General features: G+C 37.5%; 1 protein-coding gene across 2 annotated transcripts in view; it reads right to left on the reverse strand.

Moving 5' to 3' along the window:
- Positions 1–25,657, reverse strand: part of l(3)80Fj (lethal (3) 80Fj) — a 694,407-nt gene that overhangs the window by 126,776 nt on the left and 541,974 nt on the right. For both annotated transcript variants that reach the window (XM_090387924.1, XM_090387932.1), the window contains exon 46: positions 13,637–13,906. In XM_090387924.1, coding sequence (XP_090244050.1) covers positions 13,637–13,906 — 270 coding nt within the window. The remainder of the gene's footprint in view (positions 1–13,636; positions 13,907–25,657) is intronic.

Genomic DNA, 25,657 nt, shown 5'->3' on the forward strand with positions numbered 1-25,657 from the left:
GTTTACATAAGTAAAGAACTCTTTGCTGTTTTTCTTTGCATCCCTTGCCAAAGATTTCTCGTAATCTGCCTTCACCTGCATAACCTCCTTTGTAACTTGGTTACAGATCAACTTGTATCTATTATAGGCTTCTGTGTCACGTGTTAATTTGTATGTATCGCATGCATTTTTCTTCTCTGCCATATGTCTCATTAGTTCATCTGACATCCATTTAGGCCTAAACCTTGAACAATATTTCTTAGTTGGTATGTAAAGCCTAGTAGCTTCCAAGATAAGTTCTTTGAATGCCTCTCATTTTGAATTTGCTGTTGGTAACATCATCAGTTGGTCCCACTGTATAGAATTGAAACTGTCTCAGTCCATTGTAGTCGCCTTTACGAAAGCAATAACCCTTCCCTTTACCCCTAATGGTAGTTACCTCTTTGAGTAAATTCCACTTCAGCACACTGTGATCACTGCCACCTAGTGGTTCATTTATCTGCAGATTCTTAATGCATGAAGAATCACTACTGATAATCAAATCAAGAGTATTACTCCCTCTAGTTGCCTCCCGAATATGCTGATGTAGAAAACAATCATCCAATAAATCCACGAAAGCCTTGCTAGTGTGCGAGTTTTTTTTTTTTTTTTTGGTAGTTGTTGGCGCATAGGCTTCTGTGGCCATAATGCACCTCCCAAGGTTTTTGCAGTACTTTGATCCAAGCCCGAGGCGGGAATCAAACCCGCAACCTTTGGGTTGCCAGGCAAGCACTTTACCCACCCGGCTAGCCCGGTCGGCTTAGTGTGTGAGTGACCAGCCCACAAATTCCAGTCAATATCTGGGAAATTAAAATCCACATTATAAGACTCTCTGATTTACTGGCCCACTATTTCCCTGTACAGTTTCTTATTATACTCATCAGAGTCATTAGGCCTATAGCACACTCCTACTCTCAATTTTGATCTCCCAATGCTTATGTCACACCAAACTGACTCGACACTGCACTGTCCAGCGATGTCGACTGACTTCACTTCCTTGGATTTTATGTATTTTTTAACTAATAGCATAACCCCTCCTCCCTTCCTATCCTGTCTATCGTTTCTGTAGACATTGTACTCCCCAAATTCCAGTTATGCATTCCTTATATCTGTGTGACACCACGTCTCTGAAATCCCAACAATATCTGCCTTTGATGTTTTCAGCAATACCTCAAATTCGTCAAATTTATTTACTAAACTCCTAGCATTGGTGTACACGCAAGTATACATGCACCTGTTCTTTTTCTTAGCTACCCTAACACAACCCATGTGTTCACTTGTACCCCAATGATTCCCAGCAGTCTCTGAAATATCCTGCATCTTATTTCCCAGGCTGCTGCTCATTCCAATAGAAGCAGTGCAAGAATCACTTTCACCTCTGCCAGTGGTTACTGTTAATCAATTAGTCCTTGTATCCCCCAATCTAGCAGTTTTCCGACCCACTTAACACTGCCTCGATAGCATCAGCAAACATTCTTGCACCCTTTCTATTTAAGTGTATCCCATACCTGTAGAAGCAGTCTCTCCTGTTAACAAGTACAGACCAGGCTGAAAAAAATTCTATCCCTTGAGCCCTGCACAATCTTTCCAGGGCCGAATTGATCGACAAGGCTCTCATCATATACTCCCTCCTATCGTGTCTGGGAAGAATTGCAGACACTTTCAAATTCAACCCTAATTCACGGCTTTTTTCCAACAGACTATAACAGACTATCTCGATACTACACAAAAGCAGGATTACATTCTAACAACCAGTATGGTTTAAAGCAGGGCAACTCCGCAGAGGATGCCATGAACCACCTACTGACAACAGTTAAAAACACAAGTCAAGTTGTGTTTGTTTTAATTACAGTCTCCAGGGTTCCCCACATATTCTGCTGTAGCATCTGAAAAGACATAAGGCCATGGCCAGCAAGTGTATGTATGTATGTATGTAGGTGTGCAAGTATGTGTGTTATGTTGAGTGCCAGCACCTGGTGAATTCACAGCCAGGGGGGGTACCTGGTCCCCAGACTCCCTAACTCAGCCATGGGGAGGCACACCTGGGACTGCTTATTAACTGCAACTCTTACTAGAGCTATCAGGCAAACCTGGGAGCCCCAAGGTGTTTAGGGAAAGGAAGTGGAGATAAGAATGAGAAGTATGAGGATTGGAAGGGAAAATTGGATAGAAGATAAGGGACAGAAGAAATAGACATCCCCTGAAATAGAAAAGAAAAGTATATGCTGGTGATTTCTAAAGACTTTTGCTGGGGCATTTGATTCACTCTGGTGGCCTAGTGTCGTTAAGAGACTCTGCAAGACAAATGTCTCACAAAACCTCTCTAAGGTAATTGACAGCTACCTTAAAGACAGAAGTGTCTCAGTACAGTCAGTCCTCGTATAGCACGATAGTTGCATTCCTAGAAACCCTCGTGCAATATAAACAACAGGCCTTATGGGAAAAATGGGGTTAGGTGCCGACCACCCAAGATTGAACACACATTTGTAACCAAAACATTACCAAACACAATAAATAATCGTTATAAAATACTTACGCATTTTATTACGACTATTATGTAATAAAATATTGCTAATGCTTTTACTTCTATCGTAAGCAAACTTGTTTTTTGTTTGATTTTCGATCCAAACAGATGACAGGTGTTCCATCTCTTCCAATTCTTTGTGTCTTAATCTAATGGATTTTAATTACACTTTAAGTTGTTCCTGCTATGAAAGTTGTTTTTATTTTCTCTGCACTCTTTGTCATTCTCGGCGTTGCCTCATTTAGGTCTGTAGCATGTGCAATATCACATGGTCTTTCATTTCGCTCAAAGCGTTTCGCAATTTCATATTTTTTCTCTATCGACAGAGGCGGACTGGATATAAGCCTTACCGGGGAAACCCCGATGGGCCAGAGGCCGGTGTGATTTTAGCCATAAACCATAGTATGAGGCCACTATAAATTTTCCCGGGTAAGAATTTTTGACCCAGTCCGCCTCTGTTTATCGATATCGCTTTTCTTTTTCTCTCTGAATCTGCAGTATCTTCACCAGGATGCTTCCTTTTCACACCTTTTAGGTATTTTACTCATTTTTAGGGAACAAAGCGCAATTACAAAACGAGGAGGCACGCTTGATACACATAAACAAAGCTACGCGTGTGTAGCAACTGAATAAACAACACTGTAAAGGCTGAGATACACTATTAACACCTCACATTTTACTAAAGCACATTTCTAGGGGTTACTACCATAAAACAATAAAAACAATTATACTATGATTTTTAGTGTTTCTCACCAACCATGGAATAAAACGAAAGAAGAAAAACCCAAATTTTAAAATATTTAATATTTATAATAAATTATTTACAAACAAAATACCATATTACTGATAGTAATTTTAAAATAAGACAACTGTGATATACAGGATAATAATAAAATACCGAATTTAAAATGCAATAAAATATACTAGGTTAAAAGCGCTAAAATACTAACTGAAGCTTTCAAAGGCTTCTGCCTTCTTTCTCAACAGTGTACTTCTATTCTGCGGTGCATCATTAAATACCAGCAGGTTCACGGTGCGTCTCACGTGAACGTGTACTGTTCCCGTCAGAACCGGAAGTGGCTCGGGAGCGTTTCAGGCAAAAACGTTCATCCCCTCTAAGGATTACCGCCTCAAAGAGGGGATGAATGCGTGTGCCCCTATCTCTATTTATATTTTTCTCAGTAGAACTAATTCGCAAGCTCTCGAGCCACTTGCGGTCCCAAAATCTATGCGCCCGATTAGTGATGACCGCTTCATCTGGGAAGATTTGACGTTGCTTCTCCCAGCACACAAATGCGATAAGAAATGCAGACTATGGTAAATCCGCCGTAGCTGAACATTTCTGGGAGAAGCAACATCAAATCTCCCCAGATGAAGCGGTCATCACTGATCGGGCGCATAGATTTTGGGACTGCAAGTGGCTCGAGAGCTTGCGAATTAGTTCTACTGAGAAAAATATAAATAGAGATAGGGACACACGCATTCATCCCCTCTTTGAGGCGGTAATCCTTAGAGGGGATGAACGTTTTTGCCTGAAACGCTCCCGAGCCACTTCCGGTTCTGACGGGAACAGTACATGTTCACGTGAGACGCACCACGAACCTGCTGGTATTTAATGATGCACCGCAGAATAGAAGTACACTGTTGAGAAAGAAGGCAGAAGCCTTTGAAAGCTTCAGTTAGTATTTTAGCGCTTTTAACCTAGTATATTTTATTGAATTTTAAATTCGGTATTTTATTATTATCCTGTATATCACAGTTGTCTTATTTTAAAATTACTATCAGTAATATGGTATTTTGTTTGTAAATAATTTATTGTAAATATTAAATATTTTAAAATTTGGGTTTTTCGTCTTTCGTTTTATTCCATGGTTGGTGAGAAACACTAAAAATCATAGTATGAGTATACCCAAACCCAGAGGCCTATTTCAAGAATAAAAACAATTTCCAGTTGCGTTTCTGCTAGTGGAATCTGTTATAATCTGGTAGTAAACTCGAACTAATTGCATTTGCGATTATACTGATAGCTGGAATTGTGTTGGTTTTTACGTTATCATGGTGAAATGTGTTTCCCCTTCACTGATATAAAAAACATAAATGCATTTTCAGAATCTTCTCTTCATTCCTATCGTGTTGCGTTCAGTTGGGGTGATTCCGAGTTCGACTAACATTTCTTGTAAACAGAAAGGCGAATCGTGCATAAGCGAATTCGGTTCGTGTTATATAAGATATCGTTCCCCTATTTATAAATCGTTATGATCGAATTCGTGTAGTGTAAACACGTGTTATACGAGGACTGACTGTACGTACAAGATTCCAGTAATTGACATGTCCTATGAATAAAGGTTGCCCGCAGGGTTCAATCCGTGGCCCTTTCTTCTGGAACATTGTTCTGCATGAATTTCTGTCCTTGGATTTGGGCCAGGTGGAAAGCCTAGCCTTTGTGGATGACTTGATTCTCCTTGTAAAAGGTAACACGAGAGTGGATACAGAGCAGCAAAGATCAAATGCCGCCCTCTTGCAGAAGTGGGCAAAAATGCACATGCTCAAAATATCATCTGACAAAACAAAACAAATACTTCTAAAAGGAACTTTAGGCATAAGAAGGTGAAATCAGTAGAGCGGACTGGGGGCACAAAAGAAAGACCTTGGCAATTATACACACTGTGAAACGTTCCTACCTGTTTCAACCTAAGGAACCAGTACATGGTTCATATGTTCGGCCATAGTAAGAAACAGGAAAAAAACCAGAATCAATACAAAGGACAATGCTTCTCACTATTATCAGAGCATGCTGCATCGTGAGCTCACCAGCACTGCAGATGTTGGCTTATATTACAGACTTAAAAAGGGCAAACCCACAGAATTTCTGGGGATAGCTCTCGACACAGCCAACACCATCAAGGTGTTGGCTGTGTCAATAGACACAAAGCTCCATGAGCTTTATCAAACAAATTGGGAGCAGAAAACCAGAGGTCTCGTTACAAAAAGATTTCTGCTGCAGGTGGCAATGGTTAGCCCAAAGCCACCAAAGTGGTATACCCCTGGACTCGTCACACAACATTTATAGTGACAGTTCCCTAAAGGCTAAATTAACTTCCTTAGGCTTGACTGATGACACTAACTGTACCTATGGCAAAAGTAAAGACTGGGCACACACAATCTTCATGAATGTATAACTTATGATATACAAAGAACCAAATTAATAGCAGAAATTGGCCCCCTACACTGGGAACAAGAACATTTATTTATAATAGAAGAAAATAACTATAGACATGGCACAAAAACTGGCAAGACTCTTTCACAAGGTGTGATGCCTAAAAAGTGGAATAATGCAATCATAGTTTTGCTGCATAAGAAAGGAGATAAATCAGAAATTATAAACCAATTAGCTTGTTATCCCACATCTACAAGTTGTTCACAAGGGTCATTACTAACAGATTAGAAAGAATACTTGATGAGAATCAAATGAAAGAGTAAGCTGGCTTTAGGACAGGATTCTCAACTATTGATCACCTCCACGTAATATCACAGCTAATGGAGAAAGCAAATGAATATAAAACACCACTAGGCCTGACATTTTTGGATTATGAAAAGGCATAGATACCCCATATATTATGATTTTGAAGAAAATATATGAGAACGCTACCTCCTTTATTATACTAGACAGACAGTAGCAAATTTAAAATTCAGAAAGGAGTTCGACAAGGAGACACAATATCTCTGAAGTTGTTTTCTGTAGCAGTAATTGAAAAGGTGGAGTCATATACTTATCTGGGACTAGTCATCAGCTGTAATAATGATAAATGGCTGGAAGTCAAGAGAAGAATAAATTTTGGATGGATAGCATTCAGGATACAGTCACATACTGAGGAGCAATATTCCAATTTGTCTGAAACGTAAAATAATGAACCAATGCATACTACCCACCATTACTTATGGAAGTGAAACTTGGGAACTCACCAAAAGAATGGAAGAGAAGCTGAGAACTACACACAAAGAATGGAACGAATTATATTGGGAATCAGACTGTTAGGTAACAAGAGAAACACATGGATTAGGCAGAAAAATCAAGTAAAGGACATTCTTATAAAAACTAAAGAACTAAAATGGTCTTGGGCAGGACACATAGCTCAAAAAACATGATGACAGATGGACTAAGAGAATAACAGAATGGTACCCAAGAGCTAGAAGAAAACCTGGAAGACAACGACGGAGATGGACAGATGAAATTCATGAGTTTATGGGTAGTAAATTTGCCCATTGCACAAAACAAAAGGAACTGGAAAGTTGCTGGAGAGACCTTCATCCTGCAGTGGATTGAAAATGGCTGATGATGATGAAGAACTATAAAGCTTTCACAAGCTTTACACAAAAAGTATTTGAAATCTGTAGAAACATCCAGGATGGGCCTTCCAGCCCCCCCATAGAAAAACAACAATCCACAGTTAGTTCCCATGTCTCTTGCCATACCCACATAACATTTTAAACTGACAGGGTAGCAGCATCAACTCGCTGACATATAAGGCCTTGAATGGGTTGAGCACTCTGAATTCTGATGGGATCCTTCCACTTGTTCAGATTACGAACCTAAGGGGGCATAAATTCAAATTAAGAAAAGACAGATGTAGAATAGATGTGCGGAAATTTGCCTTTAGCCAGCGGGTGGTTAATTTCTGGAACAAACTTCCATCTGTCGTGGAAGTTGACAGGTTAAATAAATTTAAGGAGGAACTGGACAGCATTTGGAGGGAACGGTGTGATTTTTTTTTTTTTTTTTTTTTTTTTTTTTGGCTGATGCTGCATAAGCTCATACACTTGATTTCTTGCATCACATGCCACTACTACTACTACTACAGATACCCAAATTTGACTAACGGCTCCCCAGGTTTATCCCACCCAAGTGGGAGACCTAGAGGGACCATACCAAATAAGCAAACACATAGGGGAGGAAAATGTACAGGCAGCCAGAGAAGCAGCATAGTTGAAAAATAAGTAGCAAGGAGATGCAATGCAGAATGAAAGAGTGAAATAGGAGTTGTGGTAAGAGGGAACGAATGTTAATTTTCATGAGTGAGAGTGACCCAGTAAAGAAGCAAGAGAGAGTGAATGAGTGTTATGGTAAATGAGAGCGATTGAAGGTAGTAGTAGTAGTGGCATGTGATGCAAGAAAGCAAATGTATGAGCTTATGCAGCATCAGCCAAAAAAAAAAAAAAAAAAAAAAATCACACCATTCCCTCCAAATGCCTGTCCAGTTCCTCCTTAAATTTATTCAAGCTATCAACTTCCACAACGACAGATGGAAGTTTGTTCCAGCAATTAACCACCCGCTGGCTAAAGGCAAATTTCCGCACATCTATTCTACATTTGTCTTTTCTTAATTTGAATTTATGCCCCCTTAGGTTCGTATGAATGTAATGGAAAGTATGTAAACACACTTTAATATGTAAACTTAGAATGTATATATTAACACATTAGTCCTATCTACTAAAAACACCAAAATACCCACTGCTATCTAACTGACATGCACCCCAACCGAACAGTAATAGTAAGTTGAGGAGGCTGGGGTAGCGATGAAGAGAGACTGGAGATAAATAAATGAGGCAAATACTTGTAAGAATGAATGGAAGCATGGGTGTGAGTGAGAAAGGACAAAGTTAATTCCTGTTATTGCTGTAAATACTAACCCACACTTAGTTGCAGCTGCCCCAATTATCCAAAGCTTCACGTAAATAGTTAAAAATACAATGTACCCCCCCCCCCCCCCCGCTTTTTACAATTAGTTCACTGTACAATCAAATCACATTATGACGAACTCCACATAGTAAAGTATCGTTCACTATACGATGTGCAGTAAGCGCCGGTCATTGTGTTCACGCTTATGAATTGAATTTTAATTCTATTAAACAGCGATTCTAATTAGCGAAAATAGGAGGAATATTATCCACAGGCTATAAAAGCAAAGATATATTAAGCAGAAATTACCTTACCAATTAAAAAATTAAATGATACGTGAAAATCGGAAGAATATACATGATAATCGGAATAATTAATACGTACTGTAATATGTACATACGAACTAGTTGACATTTCTGTTCACTGACATTTGTGAGTGGGGGTTAAAATTTAAAACAGTAAAAAAGATAAGCAATCAATAACAAAGAACACGGCACACACAAATTGCAAATAACACAATACGTGCAAGTGAGAACGGAGTAACGAGTTACAAAGCTTTAAAAATAGGAATGAAGAGAAGATCTGAAAATTAATTTTTTTATATGATTGAAGATTTCATGGAAGTGTAAAAACATTTCACCATAATAACCCACAGAATTCCAGCTGTCAGTATTATCGCAAATTCAGTAAGATCGAATTCACTAACAGAAAAGCCCAATAAACAGGTGACTGCTAATTGTTTTTTTATTGTTTTATGGCTGTGACCTCCAGAATTTCGACCGAACCTCGTGGTACCATCGGAGACAATCGTAGGGTAATCTCCAGTGCTGCGGTCTCCTGCCCTGATTAAATGGCATGCTGTCCCAATTAAGCGAAGTAAACCCTGGCTATTTTCTCGATTGGTTTCTGTTTTTTAAGATTTGCCCCAAATAAATGGGTGTCCCGATTAACCGGTGGCCCAAATAACCGGAATCCACTGTACTTAGATATTAATTATTCTGTAATTATTATACTCTGTAAACTAACATATTTATAATAATAATAAACACCATTGCATTCCCCCCCCCTGGTGTGAGAAAGAAGAAAATAAAAATTTTATAACTTAATAGCAAATGTAAGAAAAAGAATATAAAATAGCAATAAAATGTAAGAAAAAAGTACTGGAAGTAGTGCGAATGAGGATTACTAAATTGTCCCCCCCCCCTCCCAGAAGGATGATGAGCAGATGGCCATAATGCCCCCACCTATCCAAGCAGACACCATGCTGGCATGGGAATGAGCAGCAAACAGACATTCCAACATAGGGATCCCCTATTCCTATGTACGTTCATTCCTACCACCTGGTTTGGTTGTTCTCTCATTCCCCCATCTCCTTCACCTGGTGGGTAACCCCCCCCTACTGTCACCTGTTAACTCCCACCCCCAGAGCAGGAGGGGCATTCTAACCCAGGGCCCTCTACAGTCCCCCCTTAATGTATAGTGATTTCACCCTACCACTTTAACTCCCTCCCACTTTCTGTGCTTCTCATTATCACCTTCAACCCTTTTTCTGTTTTTACTGGGCTCCTCCCATCTGTAGCTTGGCTACCACAGGGTTCACCCCACCAGTGCTTTCATACTCCCTACTGCCCAGCCTGCCTCCTCGTGGTGCTGGATGGTAAACTAGAGTTTTTTTGTGTGAAAACACAGGCTCCTAGGCAAAGAGGCTGGATGAATGACACAACCCCACACTAATACTACACGAATTCTCACTAACCTATATAAATCTGGCCTTTACAGAGTTTTGTATTCATCACATTGCCTAACGTGAGTTGGGGAAAACCCCCAGAGCCACATTACAATTAACACTATACATTAAGATAATGTTTTGGAAACCTTGCCAGAACCCATCCTCAGACTATAGGCAGCAACCTATGTATTGAGTGAGGATGGGTTCCGGCAAGGTTCCTGAAACGTTACTGTAATGTATAGTGATTTAGTTAATAGCTAAATAAAATATCTTAATATTCACATAGAATAAAAGTGATCATTATAGATCTCTACCTGATATTTTGTCTTTTTCATCCTGCTAATGATTACTGGATAGTGGTCACTATTCTAAGGATTGTTATGTACTGATCAATTGGCCATTAGAAAGTAGGTGAGCAAATGAACAGATCTATTGCTGAGATCATTAAGTGCATAGGTGTGTGTGTGTGTGTGTGTGTGTGCGCGTGCGCACCACTGTTTAGTAGTGAGGTTGTTCTGTTCAACCTACTGATCTCTTGGATAACTATCTGCATTTCCCCACAAGGGGCAGTTAGTTCACTTACTAAGAAATCGAAATCATTTAAGGTTATTTCTTAATTTGGCAGTATGTATGTACAATTGTTATCAACAGTCCAAATACTATACATACTGTGACTTCCAAAGTAGAATTTAGTATGACTTTAGTATGATTGTGAAGGTACATGAAAAATGACTCTGACATCAACTCCACTTCAGGTCATGTATGCTATTTGGTCTTTTTATAAAGTGTAGTTCTTTACTAAAAGAGAGTCTGACAATTTTAGATAGGTTTCTTGCAGAGATAAGCACAAAGGAGTATACAGTCAGTCCTCGTATAGCACAATAGTTGTGTTCCTAGAAACCCTCGTGCAATATAAAGAGGCCCTATGGGAAAAATAGAGTTAGGTGCCGACCACCCAAGATTGAACACACATTTGTAACTAAAACATTACCAAATACAATAAATAATCGTAATAAAATATTGCTAATGCTTTTGCTTCTATCGTAAGCAAACTTGTGTTTTTTTTTTTTTTTTTTGATTTTCTATGCAAACAGATGACAGCCATCCCATCTCTTCCAATTCTTTGTGTCTTAATCTAATGGGTTTTAATTACACTTTGAGTTGTTCCTGCTATGAAAGTTGTTTTTATTTTCTCTGCACTCTTTGTAATTCTCGGCATTGCCTCATTTAGACCTGTAGCATGTGCAATATCACATGGTCTTTCATTTCGCTCAAAGCGTTTCACAATTTCATATTTTTTCTCTATCGACAGAGGCAGACTGGCCATAAGCCTTAATGGAAAAACCCCAGTGGGCCGGAGGCCGGTGTGATTTTTGCCATAAACCATAGTATGAGGACACTATAAATTTTCCCGGGTAAGAATTTTTGACCCAGTCCGCCTCTGTTTATCGATATTGCTTTTCTTTTTCTCTCTGATTCTGCAGTGTCTTCACTAGGACACTTCCTTTTCACACCTTTTAATTAAGTATTTTACTCATTTTTAGGGAATAAAGCACAATTACAAAACGAGGAGGCATGCTTGATACACATAAACAAAGCTGCACATGTGTAGCAACTGAATAAACAACACCGTAAAGGCTATTAACACCTCACATTTTACACTATTAACACCTCACATTTTACTACAGCACATTTCTAGGGGTTACTACCATAAAACAATAAAAACAATTTCCAGTTGCGTTTCTGTTAGTGGAATCTGTTATAAACTGGCAGTAAACTTGATCTAATTGCATTTGCGATTATACCGATACCTGGAATTGTGTTGGTTTTTACGTTATTATGGTGAAATGTGTTTCCCCTTCACTGATATAAAAAAACAAATACATTTTCAGAATCTTCTCTTCATTCCTATCGTGTTGCGTTCGGTTGGGGTGATTTTGTGTTCGACTGCCATTTCTTGTAAACACAAAGGCGAATCGTGCATAAGTGAATTTGTGTGTGTAAACACGTGTTATATGAGGACTGACTGTATTGGGTGATGAGATTCCATTTTTATTAAACCATCCATTATTTGGTTTTTGTGGAAATTTTCTTTTTCTTTTTTTTTATGTTGATGACTTTGGCCTTTCTGGTTTAGGTTGTTCTTTTTTTCTTTCTTTGGAAAATATGGTTTCCCTGTATCAATTCTTCTATGGTAAAGATTTCAAGTATAGATTCATCTAGTTGATTTTTGTCTTCTATTTCCTTTGGTTTGTTTTTTGTTTTACACTATTTTGTTCTTCTTTAACCATTTTCTTTTGAGTTCTCAGCATTTGGTAGAACAGATTGGTGTGTTGATTGTCTGTTTTGGTTGGGATACCCTGAGTAACTCTCAGGCCTGGTCAGCTATGGATGCACACAGCAAAATTGTTACTTCTGTTTGTGTCTTGGATGGTAACTAGAGGACTGTGGTGTTCCACGGGCACCTAGGCTAAGTGGCTGGAGGACAATATACCAACATAACCCTACACAAACACATACTAACCCACACTAACTGTCTTTTTCAGAATTTGTACTACATCACAAAAGTTATGATGCAAAGTTGAGGGGAAACTCTGGGGCTACAGGACATGTAACGTGAATCGCTAAGTCCCTCCTGAACGAAGTATTAGGAGGGAATATTCATGTGGTGTTCACTATGTTTTGATCTTTTAGTTTTTGCATAATTTCCTCATCTCATACATCACTGCACTGATGATGTATGATGAACAGATCAAATCCCACTCTATTACTATTACCTCTATGAAGAGGGGCAAGGTGGCACATAGGGAACTTTGTAGGAATTCCACTGAAAGTAGATAATTTCAACAGTCTTTCTGTATGCCTGTGCTTGGGTATCTCAAACAGATCACCAGATTCCACTTAAGACATTTTTGAATTAGAAACAGGGATAGCTTACTCATTGGTTTATTGGTTAAACAGGGACAGCTTATACATTAGTCTGTTGTGGAATGCAAAATTAAGAAAAGAGGAATAGTTGTCTCTTTGCAGATACTTGCAGAGATAATCTTGCCTGTCAAATGACAATCAAGAGATCCCCATAGGCAGACTTTGTTTTATCCATTTCTACTCCTTTGAAATCTGGAAAAGTCAGTTTTTTTTCTCTCCCAGAGTACCAACCAGTACAACCTACCAAAGCTGTTTGTTCTACACTGAGTGAGAATACTATATTTGAATACTATAACCTCCCAAACAGCTTTGGTAGGTTATAGTATTCAAATAAACAGAAAAGTGGCATCTTTTTTCTGGACTTAGCTGACTTTCCTTTAGATTAGATTTTTATGAATGATACAGCTATTGCTGAAAAATCAGCAGGATTTTCAGTACAGGAGAGATGCAATCTGTCACAGAGGAACTGCTTGATCACTCCAAGTGCGTGGAACTTTGAGGCCCTATGCAAATTGTGAATCTTGGAGCTCCTTGCATAATTGTGGAATATAACAGAAACATTTCATAGAAATGTTTCTACTGTAAGCCTTTTCTAGAGATTATGAATGTTTCTCCAATTATACTGTTAATTTATTTACTATCTTATAAGCCAGTAATCCTAAACAAAGAAACTCCCTTTGTTTGGGACTACCATTAAAATAGTTGGATCTATCATTTATACCTTTAAAAGTAATTCCAATTACATTCAGCATGTACCTACCTTTGTGACAGCATTAAGAGCCTCCCAGCTAAGGTGAACTACAGTCTGATCAGTGTCAGTGAAAAGATGAATAAGTCCACGCAAAAGTTGGGGTACATGTGGTGTTATGTCTGATTTTGTTTGACAACAGAAACTGTAAAGAAGGGCTACTGCTGCACGTCGCTGATGAGGACATTCACTCCTTGCTGCGTCCAACAAGTGATCCACAATGGTTCTAACACCAAGTTCATCTGTAACTGACAATATCACAGCTTGACAGTAATCCAACTCCTGTGAAGGAAAGAAATTTATGTATTCAGTTATAAGTAAAAATATACACTACCTTAACAGAAGTATCCAGATATTTATCCCCTTTTCCAAAGTTTGAGAATTGCTCAATTTTCGTAACACATTGCAACGTTATGAATATAACAATACAGTCTCATCCTGCAATAATGCATGACTACATTCTGAAAAAATATAACAGAAATGCATGCAACGGTATGTGTATTTTCTTCATATAACAGCCAGAAAGAGTTCCTTCAAAGTCATAAACTATCATTAATCACCCCATTTTCGACTTATCAATACACATTATGCACTGATTGGTAAATAAATTTAAAACTCGAAGGTTCTTATATAAAGATTTATTGAAATAAAATGATACACGACATACTCGAGCAATATTGTTTCATTTTTGATAGCTAATTTTTGATCTTTGTGTGGGGGGGGGGGGGAGTGTTTCTTGTATTGGGCAAGTTTTTTAAAAGAATGAATTCAAACCCCTATCTACAAGATAAATATGTAATCTCTCATCAAAAGAAGCTGCACATTCAATTTTCTTCTGAACATGCAGCTTCTTTCAATGTCTACATCCATGTTGGAAACTATTTTATTTCAGTATTTAATGCTTTTTTTTTTTTTGAAGTGTTTTACAGCTCATCCTGCTATAACACTAAGTGTTATAACAGGATGAGCTGTATTATTTTATATACAACAGAATATGAAGAACTTCAAAACAATGCATATATATGCATCATGTTCTGAAGTATGTGTGTGAGGGGGTGCACTCCCACCTAAAGGTTTAGGTGGGAGTGCACCTAAACTTTTAGTGTTGTTTTTTTTTTTATATATAAAAAAAAAAAAACACTAAAAAGTATTCATTTTTTTTAATGAAGTATTGAAAAATTTACAGCACAAATATTAAAATGATTAACAACTATACTGGTTTTTCATAAAAAATATCTTCCATGAGATTTTATCACTGCCTTACACAGAGGTGGCATTCTAGCAATTAATTTTATGAGAGTTATTCAATAAAGAATGAACATAATTTTTCATGAACCATACTGCTTGCTATTTCTAGCTGTGCTGTAGAATTTAAGACCAAGCTGCATCACATAGCAGTGCTGTGCAGCTGACTCAAATGCATGGTGTAACCTTGGCAGTCAGTTAAGGTTGTGCCTGTTGTGCAGTTTCACTGACAAAAAAAAATGAACATGACACGCAAGGAACAGTGTGCTTCTCTCAAATTTTGTGTCTATCTCAAGAGAACATCAGCTGAAGCATATGAAATGTTAAAATAGGCTTATGGTGAATGTATGCTTTCATATAGCACAGCTCATAGGTGGTGTAGAATGTTTCGAAAGGTGGTTTAGAATCCACGTGATTCAGTTACATTGGTGGTTCCAGAACTCCAACTATTGCTGTCACCACAAAAGCCATAAACACTGCTTCTTTAATCATGAGAGAGGCAACTGCAGTGATGTTGAGAACATCATGCACACTCCTCAATTTACATTATTGCAAAACACTACAATCTTCTATAATATCGAAACAATATTTCCACTTTATAGGATAATCTACAGCATTCTACCACATTCGGGAAGATTCTACAAGGTTTTACCTCATTCGGGAACCTTCTACACCTTTTTGGAATATTCTCAAATATACTAGAAAATTTTTAAATATTTCTTAAATATTATTTCACTTTTTTGCTTTTTATATATAGTAGAAAACATTTTAATAAAAATTGATAAACAAGTTAGTCCCATTTTAATAAAAACTTTATGCTGATTCTGAATATGACCTTAATTTTGCAGAGCATCACAGTGGGTTGTCAAGAAATATTAAAAGAAAAAAAAAAAAAAAAAAAGTAAATATGCAATAATACTATATAAGGTTTATTAACAATGTTTAAGATAGTTGTGGATGTCCTTGCTCCATATTTTTTCTGGGTAATTTTCCTCATAGTTAATTAGTAAACTATATTATTTATTAAGTGACTTTTTACTTAATAGGTGATTCTACTAGGATTACAGATTTAAAAAATAATAATAAATACATAAAAGAATCCAACTTTAGCATGATATGAAAACCAATTCTATATATGTATTTCAAAATATATCTCTAATTTTATTTTGCCATTTTATGAGCTATGATACAGCATTTACTACTGTTCTGCAATTCTGAAATAGATCTTTCCTACAAAGTAGGGGCGTTAAATTTCTAACCTGCATCATGACCTCATTTAGAACATGTAAGCCTAGATGAGCACATTTTCATAGGGTTGAAGACTGCTGTCGTTGTTGGAATGATGTTCAGAGTTCATTTAATATATCAGAGCTATTGAATTATATTGATGTGTATAGGCCAATACGTTTGAAGTAAATTAGGAGTTCTTCTATGTTGGCATGATTTCCAAGGAAATGGGACAAAGTCTGAGCTTTGTTCATCTGTAGAATGATTGGAAGGTGCTAGAGTGGAAGATTAAGTAAAGAGGACAATCTACCAGAAAACGACGGAACGTAATTTGAGTATGAAAGGATGTGCATTGGGGTGGTCACAATAACAAAAACAGATGTGTAAGATGAGTGCGCCCAATTTTCAGTCTTGCCAATATCACTTCTTCTTGTACGTTTCATCTGAATCCAAAAAACCACAATTTTGGATCTTGTTTTATCTGGTAAAGTTTGTTATTGGTATTACTTTGCCAGATCTGTGACCAGTTACCATAACATGCTTTGCGAATTATAGGCTTGTAATCCATATAAGGAACCTGAAGGTGCTATCAGAATGTGGGAAGATGTCATTTAGCCGCAAGATCAGCACTCTCATTTTCCAGAATTCTGGAATGACATGGGATCCAGCAAAATGTTACTGATTGATTGGACTTGCTGCAGGAGAGTAACTGGTAGTGAATTATTCTCAGTGTAGGATGAGGGAAGAGAAATTTTCCTTTATGGCAGAGAATGCACTGAGAGAGAGTCAGTATAGATTAAGCACATGAAATGAAAAGTTCAATAATCTGGTCAAGTGCTACATTTATGGCATACAGTTTGTCAGTGAAGATACTGCATTCAGCTAATAAGGAAGCTATAACTGTGAATGAAGGAAAAACTGCTGCAGCACTTACTGCATTGCCAGTTCTCGATCCCTCCGCGTATACTGTACAGGCATTGGAGTTGAATGTAGCATGAGCAGCATGCAACTATGCTACCGTCGGAAGATAAAACATCCTTCCCACATGGCAAAAATAGTCATCACAAGAGGCAGAAGCATGTAACCAAGGTGGAATGGGGAGAGTTGTCCCAAGAAATGTTACTTAAATAAACATTCTAAGTTTAAAGAATTTCTTTAAGTCTAAGGGCCACAGGTCAGTTTTCATTTGGCTTGCTATTATTATAAAAGGAATCCCAATAGGCATTATACAGGTACTCAAAACCAGGACGTGATGGGAGACCCCAGACCTTAGCAGCATACTGAGACAGCAATGTTTTTCTTTGAAGGTATGATGGGAGGTCATGCACTTCAACATAAAGGCTTTGGACTGGAGAAGTCCTGAAAGCCCTCAGGGCTATCCTCAGTGTACTGTGCTGTGCTGGATGACATAGCAGTTCTAATGTGCTTCTCCTAGCTGAGCCACACACCAGAGAACCATAATCTAAGCATGGAATGGATTAGAGATTTGTAAAGGTGTAGTAATGTGTAGTGATCAGCTCCCCATGACATGGATGAGACTGACCGAAGTATGTTCAACTGTTTCAGACAATCAGTTAATAGATGAGTACATGTTCTTAAGTAGAAAGGCTTAAGTTTTGCAAATTACAGTGTCTGGAGACTAGGGACCTGTGAGGTGATTTGATTGAGGTGTATAAGGCCTTGAATGGTTTGAGCATGCTAAATGCTGATGGGATTCTTCCTCTTGCTCAGAATAATTGCCTGAGAGGGTATAAATTCAAATTCAAGAAAGACATTTGTAGGATAGATGTGCAGAAGTTTGCCTTTAGCCAGTCGGTGGTTGATTGCTAGAGAGCAAACTCCCATCTGTTGTTGTAGAATGACAGATGGAAGTTTGCTTCCAAGACTACTCTACTTGCTGTAGCAAGTAGCCTTGGAAAAAAATAATTTAGTGACATGTGAGGAAAAGGTCACATGTGACATTGTAGTGACATGTGAGGAAAAGGTCACAACATAATTGCACATCTCTTAAAATGCATAATCTCTTAAAACGCCTGTCCAGTTCCTCCTTAAATTTATTTAACCTATCAACTTCCACGACAGATGGAAGTCTGTTCCAGCAATTAACCACCTGCTGGCTAAAGGCAAATTTCTGCACATCTATTCTACATCTGTCTTTCCTTAATTTGAATTTATAGCCCCTTGGGTTTGTAATCTGAACAAGTGGAAGGATCCCATCAGAATTCAGCATCCTCAACCCATTTAAGACATTATACACCTCAATCAGATCACCACGCAAGTGCCTAGTCTCCAGCCACTGCAATTTGCAGAACGTAAGCCTCTCTTGGTAAGACAATCCCTTCATTCCCCTCACCAATCTTGTTGCTCTTCTCTGTACATGCTCAAGCAAATCTACATCCTTCCTAAAATGAGGCCTCCAGACCTATACGCAGTACTCAAGGCGTGGCCTGACATTGCCTTATACAAAGGGACAATCACTTCCTTTTCTCTGCTAGCAAAATTCCTATATATCATTGACAAAACCACATGACCTACCCTTGCAGCCTGTCTGCATTGCTCAGAAAACTCCATATCTGACTGCACAATTACTCCCAGGTCTTTTTCATTTTCTACCACCTTAAGTGTAGTAAGACACAGTTGGTATGTTTCTCTGGGGTTACTTCTACCCATATGCAGTACTTTGCATTTGTCAACGTTAAACTTCAGGTGCCACTTCTCAGCCCATCTGCCCAAATTTTCTGGATCCTGTTGCAGTAGCACACTGCCATTACTGTCATTAACAACTCTGCCAACCTTTGTATCATCTGCAAGCTTTGACACTAAGCCTGATATAACCTTCATCAATATCATTGATAAATATACAAAACAACAGTGGGTCCAACACCGAACCCTGTGGGATTCCACTAATAACATTAGTCCACGAAGAGCAGCACCCATTGATTACAACCCTCTGTCTTCTCCCACTCAACCATCCTTTTATCCATTGTAGCAACTTACCCTTAATACCATTCTGCTCCAATTTGTACAATAGTCTTCCATGCGCAACAGTGTCAAAAGCTTTCCTGAAATCCAAATATATGATATCAAAATTATTTTTTGCATCCAGTTCCTTTGTAACCACATCATAATATCCTATCAAATTTGTCAGACAAAACCTAACTTTAACAAACCCATGCTGTGTCTGAATTATTGCTGCAGTCTTGTCTAGATGATCCTGCAACGCATCTTTAACCAGCGACTCCATTATTTTACCCGGAACAGAAGTTAAACTAACTGGTCTGTAATTACTCGTGTCACCCTTCGATCCTCCTTTGTGAACTGGGGATACATTTGCACATCTCCAGTCAGTAGGAACCTCCCCTGAGTCCAAGGATGCTCTCATAATTATGGCTAAAGGTTTGCTTACTTCCTTTGCCACCTCCTTTACTATAACTGGATAGATCCCATCCACCCCAGGTGCCTTTCTTATGTTTAACTTCTACAATTTCTCTTCCACTTTGCTCTCAGTTATTACAAAATCATTAAGCACCCTGCTACAATTTGATAACCTTCTGCCATTTTCAAACCTTAATAACTCTTCATGTGTGAATGTAGATACAAAATACTCATTCAGTTTGTTTGCTATCTGAGCAGGATCATCAACAGTCAAACCATCGATATCAAGTGGACCAATCAGATTCATCCCCTTCCTTTTAGAGTTTATATAAATAAAGAAATCCTTGGTGTTTATCTTAGCATCCTTTGGCAAAGATTTCTCGTAATCTGCCTTCGCCTGCCTAACCTCCTTTGTGACCTGATTACAGACAGGTCGGTAATAAACGCCACCTGAAGCATTTCTGAAGAAGACGACTCCTTGTGCAACAAACCAACGGGTGTGGAGCCAGTAATAAGTGATCACCGAATGTGCATTTAGTGGATGATGATGAAGAATAAACATTCTTTAACATACGACTCCTTGTGCAACAAACCAACGAGTGTGGAGCCAATAATAAGTGATCAACGAATGTGCATTTAGTGGATGATTATGATGATGAAGAATGTTGTTGTTGCTGTTTGGTTTTTAGGAGCATTAGCAACTAAGGCCATATTGCTCTGGGGATATGCAGTGGTCATTCCCTGACCTTTCCGCATCCTCCGTATTTGGCGGTCATGGGCTCGAACCCCGGTCTAATCAAGAAGCGTGTGGTACGCACTGCTGCTCCTGCCTACCTGGCTATGGAGGCGCCAAATGATGAAGAATAAACATTCTTTAACATTTGTGAGTAGTAAATAATTTATTTCTCTATTATTATAATTTGCTTGATTTTACAGGCTACGTTTTAATTTTTTTGGATAAACCAATCATTGTTTAAACAAACTAATCAGCTAACTAATTTCATTATTGAGAACCTAACCCCTATTTTTAACATTATGTCTATGGCATTTAATTCCCGCTTTGAGAGCACGTGCTAGGAATGAATTAACTCATTCCTAGTCAAGAACTACCTGTACTCAAAAAGGTTTTTGAAATAAATAAAGCCAAAAGTATGTGAAAATTGAAAATTCACAATGCAAACCACACACACACACACACACACACACACACACACACACACACACACACACACACACACACACACACACACACACACTTTAAATAAAATAAAGGAAAAGAATTGCCAATAAGTTTAAGAAAAAGATTTTAAGGTATGAAATAGCAATAGTGTAGTTAATACATATGGTAGCAATTCTAACACATTGGGAAGTAATGACATTAGAGTGAACACTATTAGAAACATTGGAAAAGCAATGGTAAAAAATTAATAACTTCAAAGCTGAAAGAGTGTCTTTTATTGTAAAGAGCAACTGAAGTATGATCATTAACAATACTATTGTTAAGATCCAGATAATTAGTGGTGTTATTACAGGAATTAGGTTTTTTTTTTTTTTTTTTTTTTTTTCCTAGAGTAAGTTCATAAGGATACAAATGGCCACATCAGTTATCCACAAGTGTGGATAACTGATTAAGCAAATGTCATGGATATACCTAAATAAATGGATATTTTGAGGAAGAGAAATTTCAGACCAGTAAAGGTATAAATTTATAACAATACAAGAGATAGGGTTACCCATGGGAGTACCCCTGATCTCTTGATAAATCTGGAAACAACAAAAACACTTATTAAAGACACTAAGATTCATCAAGTTTTTCCAAAAAAGTGATGATACAATTAATATCATGATTATATTTATAGAAAATTTCTAAAAGAACTGTTCTTAAATTAGCCAGATCTATACTAGTAAAGAGACCATGGAAATCAAAAGTTTGAAGATCTTGCAATTTATTAGTTTTTAACGTTTCCAAAACAGGAAAATTATTAAGAATAATTTTGTTGTTTAGGTAAACAACAACTATTAAAACTAAAAAGTAACTGTTCTAATGTAATTATAGGAATGTAAACATAACTACTTTTATAAGAAACAATAAATCCGACTGGTGTTTTATGAAACTTTGGAATGAAATAAATGAAGGGAAATTTCAAATTATTAATATTTAGTTTTAATTTCTTATTTAAAGCTAATAATTTTTTAGTGATAATGTTAGGAGAGGAAGGCACCAGTTTGTAAGTATCAATGTCATGTAGCTCTTTGTTTATTTGGTTTTTCCTACTCAATACTTGTCAACAACTTCTACAAGTTCTCATATGTTTCTTTCAAATGCATAGAGTGAGCTATTGGAATTGACTCATTTATATCCATTGTGGAGCGACACACCTTTGAGACTGCTCTTTGATGAGTCATTAAACACAGTGGAGTGTAGGATTGTAACTAATTCCTAAATAGTTCATTAAGTCATTTATATTACTGCAAAAAACCATAGAATTGCCCTCAGAAAAGTAGGGGGACTAGTTCTCATTATCTGAGTCATGAGAAAAACATCTCATGTGCTAGAAGATTTTTTGACTTAAGTTTAGAATCAAGAAGTTCTGCAGAATTCTTTGGTAAATTTAAAGATGAACTCAATGATCTCTTACCAGCTGATGAGTTCATGCTGTGAAAACAGTTGAGGGCTGTTTTCACACCATGAAACTCGATGTTTTCAGGCATGTAGACTTCAGTAGCTTCACTTTCAGCACTCTCTGCTGCTACATTCTCCATAAGTGGAGGGTCTAATAGCAGATGGAATGTTAGGATCACAATGCCCTTTTTACTGTTTGCATTGTATCCCCCTACATTAAATAAACAAAAGTAACAATCATCACAGTGGTTTTTAAGATCCCACCAAACCATGGGAATTGTAAATGACACAGCATTCCTTTTCATCATTTTTCCACAATCTCAATGCTTCAACACAGGTTCGGCAAACTTTATGTGGAGCGCAGTGTTTCTTGGTCACCGAGTTTCAGTCCGGAATAAGCAAAAATAGACATTTCTTAACAAATTCTGTAATATCTTGACTTTGTTTGAGGACTACATAACTTCCACAAACAGAACAAATAAATTTGGATTGGTCAAACACTGGCATGATTACTCACTTTTCAGCACAAGTTTGACATGATAACTTCAAAAATAACTGCACTCACGCTGATAAATATTGCTGAATGGAGCTCTCAAGTCAAGAAACAAATGATTGAAGGCAGTGTTGCCAATGTATGAAAATCTAGGAATTTGTAAACTCCAAGAATTTACTCCTAACACAATACATTCAGTAATACAACCCATTACATCAACTTAAGTGATCGGTGATAAAACAGAAAGTGATAGAACAAAATATTTGATAGAAAAAATAAATAAATAAATAACATTTCTGAAATCGCATAAAAACTAAGTTAAAAACCGCTATTAATTTACAAATATTGAAAGCCATGCAGAGTGTAGACAATCCTATGACCTTTTAACAAATTTTCCACTGTGGTAGGAGCATGGCAGATCTCCACTCTACACAATTTGCAAGCTTTCATGCATCATCTTCCACTCTGATAAGCTCTGACAAACTCTGTTTGAAAAGAATAACTACAAATAACAAAATTTTGACTTGAGTGGTTTGCTGCATTCTCCTATTTTCCAAAAAAATATCCAGAAAATGGATTTTGTCAGTGTTTATTGACTTTCCCAAATCCAGCAACTGAATGGATTGCTGCATTTGGGAAGTTCAACTGCAATTCAGCCACAGGATGAAAAAATTCTGGAAGGATTTGTGAAAACTCTACTGGCAACTTTCCCACTAAACATTCAATAAATGGAGAATGTGCAATCAGCCCTCCCTCCCTTGGCAGCCATTTTTCCTTCTATGTGTTAGTAATTGGAGCATGTATTTATATGGTCAGCAGCACTTGAAAAAAATAATAATTATAATGAATATAATGAATGAATGAAATAATATCCAGCTAAGCTTTTAATTTTCCCAAGCTGTCAGCCTCAACCACCATGGAGGTAACTTACGTTACTATGGTGGTGGTTGAGGTGGGGGGGGGGGGTGTTTTATGCTACCTCATTTTGAATAAGGGTGAAACTTTCAACTTATTCCAAAATTTTGCTTTCACCTCTTAGACCCTTACACACCTCAATCAAATCTCTTCAAAGGTGTCCAGGCCAAGCTCTGCAACTCATATAATCAAGGTCTCTATTGAATGCCCTTTTATAAATCTTTCAAAAAGCCCAACTTTTTTTTTTTTTTTTTAGTGTGGTCTCTGTAGATGAACACAGTATTCCAAGTTTGGTCTTACAATTTCCTTATACAGTGGGATTATGAATCCCAAAATCTTGTACAAGCAAATGTTTGATAAATCATCACAATACACCACAGGCCCTCTTTGACAACTCTCTGCACTGTTCGAAGAACTTCTTGTCCAACCACGTGTATAAGTTATTTTGGAATTGCTATTCCCCAAGTATAAAAACCTTGCATTTTGCAGTGTTAAAAGACAGTTGCCACTTTTTTGTACAATCTCTGAATTTATCAGAGTTGTCCCAAAGAAGCACAGGTGAAATGGTACAAAAGAGCACAAGGAAGGTCAAACTGCCAGTGAACCAATTTCACCTTTAATAAAATTAACCAGATGAAGTACAAATTTTGTATAATGGCAATCAATAGAAAAATCCCAAATACCAGTTGAAATATATGATCTCGCCCCCCCCTCTCTCATTACCATTATCTAGGAAATCCTGAAATGGCAAAATGAAATCAATGACTAACAAGAGAAGGGATGCTGCTGCAGGTGCAAATGCCTTCTAGTACCTGATGAGATGGAACCCAAGCATGCAAAGTAATTTATTTTATTTTATTAATTTATTATTATTTTTTAATGAAAACCATGAACACAAAAGGTATTAGAACTTTTAGTACCGTACTTGGATTGAAGTTTGAGAAGATGAAAGAAGATACTTGTTGACATTACACTTGAATTTATTGATCTAGATATCAGCAGTGATTATTTGTGTATTAAGAATTTGCAGATAAAGGAACCACTAGGTGGCAGTGATCACAGTGTACTGATGTGGGATTTACTTAAAGATATAATTACCATCAGGGGTAAAGGGAAGGGTTTTTTGCTTCTGTAAAGGTGACTCCGGTGGTCTCAGACAGTTTTTAAATTCTATACAGTGGGACCAACTGATGACTAACTGATACCAACAACAAATTCTAAGTGGGAAGCATTCAAGGAATTAATCATGGAAGCTGCTGGACTTTTCGTGCCAATTAAGAAATATTGTTAATTTAAAATTAATTTAGGCCTAAATGGATGTCAGATGAACTAATGAGACTCACTGAAGAGTAGAAAAAAATACATGGGAAGCATATAAATTATCAGGTGACACAGAAGCCTATGGCAGATATAAGCTAGTCTGAAATCAAGTCACAAAGAAGATTAGGCAAGCAAAGGCAGATTACAAGAAATCTTTGGCAAAGGATGCCAAGAAAAACAACAAGGACTTCTTTACTTATATAAAGTCTAAAAGGAAGGGGATGAATCAGATTGGTACACTTGATATCAATGGTTTGACTATTAATGATCTTGCTCAGATAGCTGACAAACTGAATGAGTATTTTGCATCTACATTCACACATGAGGAGTTATTAAGGGAGGAAAATGCCAGAAGTTCATCAAACTGCTACAGGATGCTTAATGATTTTGTAATAACTGAGAGCAAAGTAGAGGAGAAATTTTTGAAGTTAAACATAAGAGAGGCACCTGGATTTGATGGAGATCTATCCAGTTATATTAAAGGAGGTGGTAAAGGAACTAAGCAAACTTGTAGCAATAATTATGAGAGAATCCTTGGACTCAGGGGAAGTTCCCCATGGACTGGAGATGTGCAAATGTATCCCCAATTCACAAAGGGGGGATCGAAGGGTGACACGAGTAATTACAGACCAGTTAGTTTAACTTCTGTTCCGGGTAAAATAATGGAGTCACTGGTTAAGATGCATTGCAGGATCATCTAGACAAGACTGCAGCAATAATTAAGACACAGCATGGGTTTGTTAAGGGAAAGTCTTGTCTGACAAATTTGATTGGATATTATGATGTGGTTACAAAGGAACTGGATGCAAAAAATAATTTTGATATCACATACTTG

This window comes from Mastigoproctus giganteus, chromosome 2, assembly GCF_048544385.1.
Source record: "Mastigoproctus giganteus isolate SK-2022 chromosome 2, ASM4854438v1, whole genome shotgun sequence".
Classification (NCBI taxonomy): Eukaryota; Metazoa; Arthropoda; class Arachnida; order Uropygi; family Thelyphonidae; genus Mastigoproctus; species Mastigoproctus giganteus.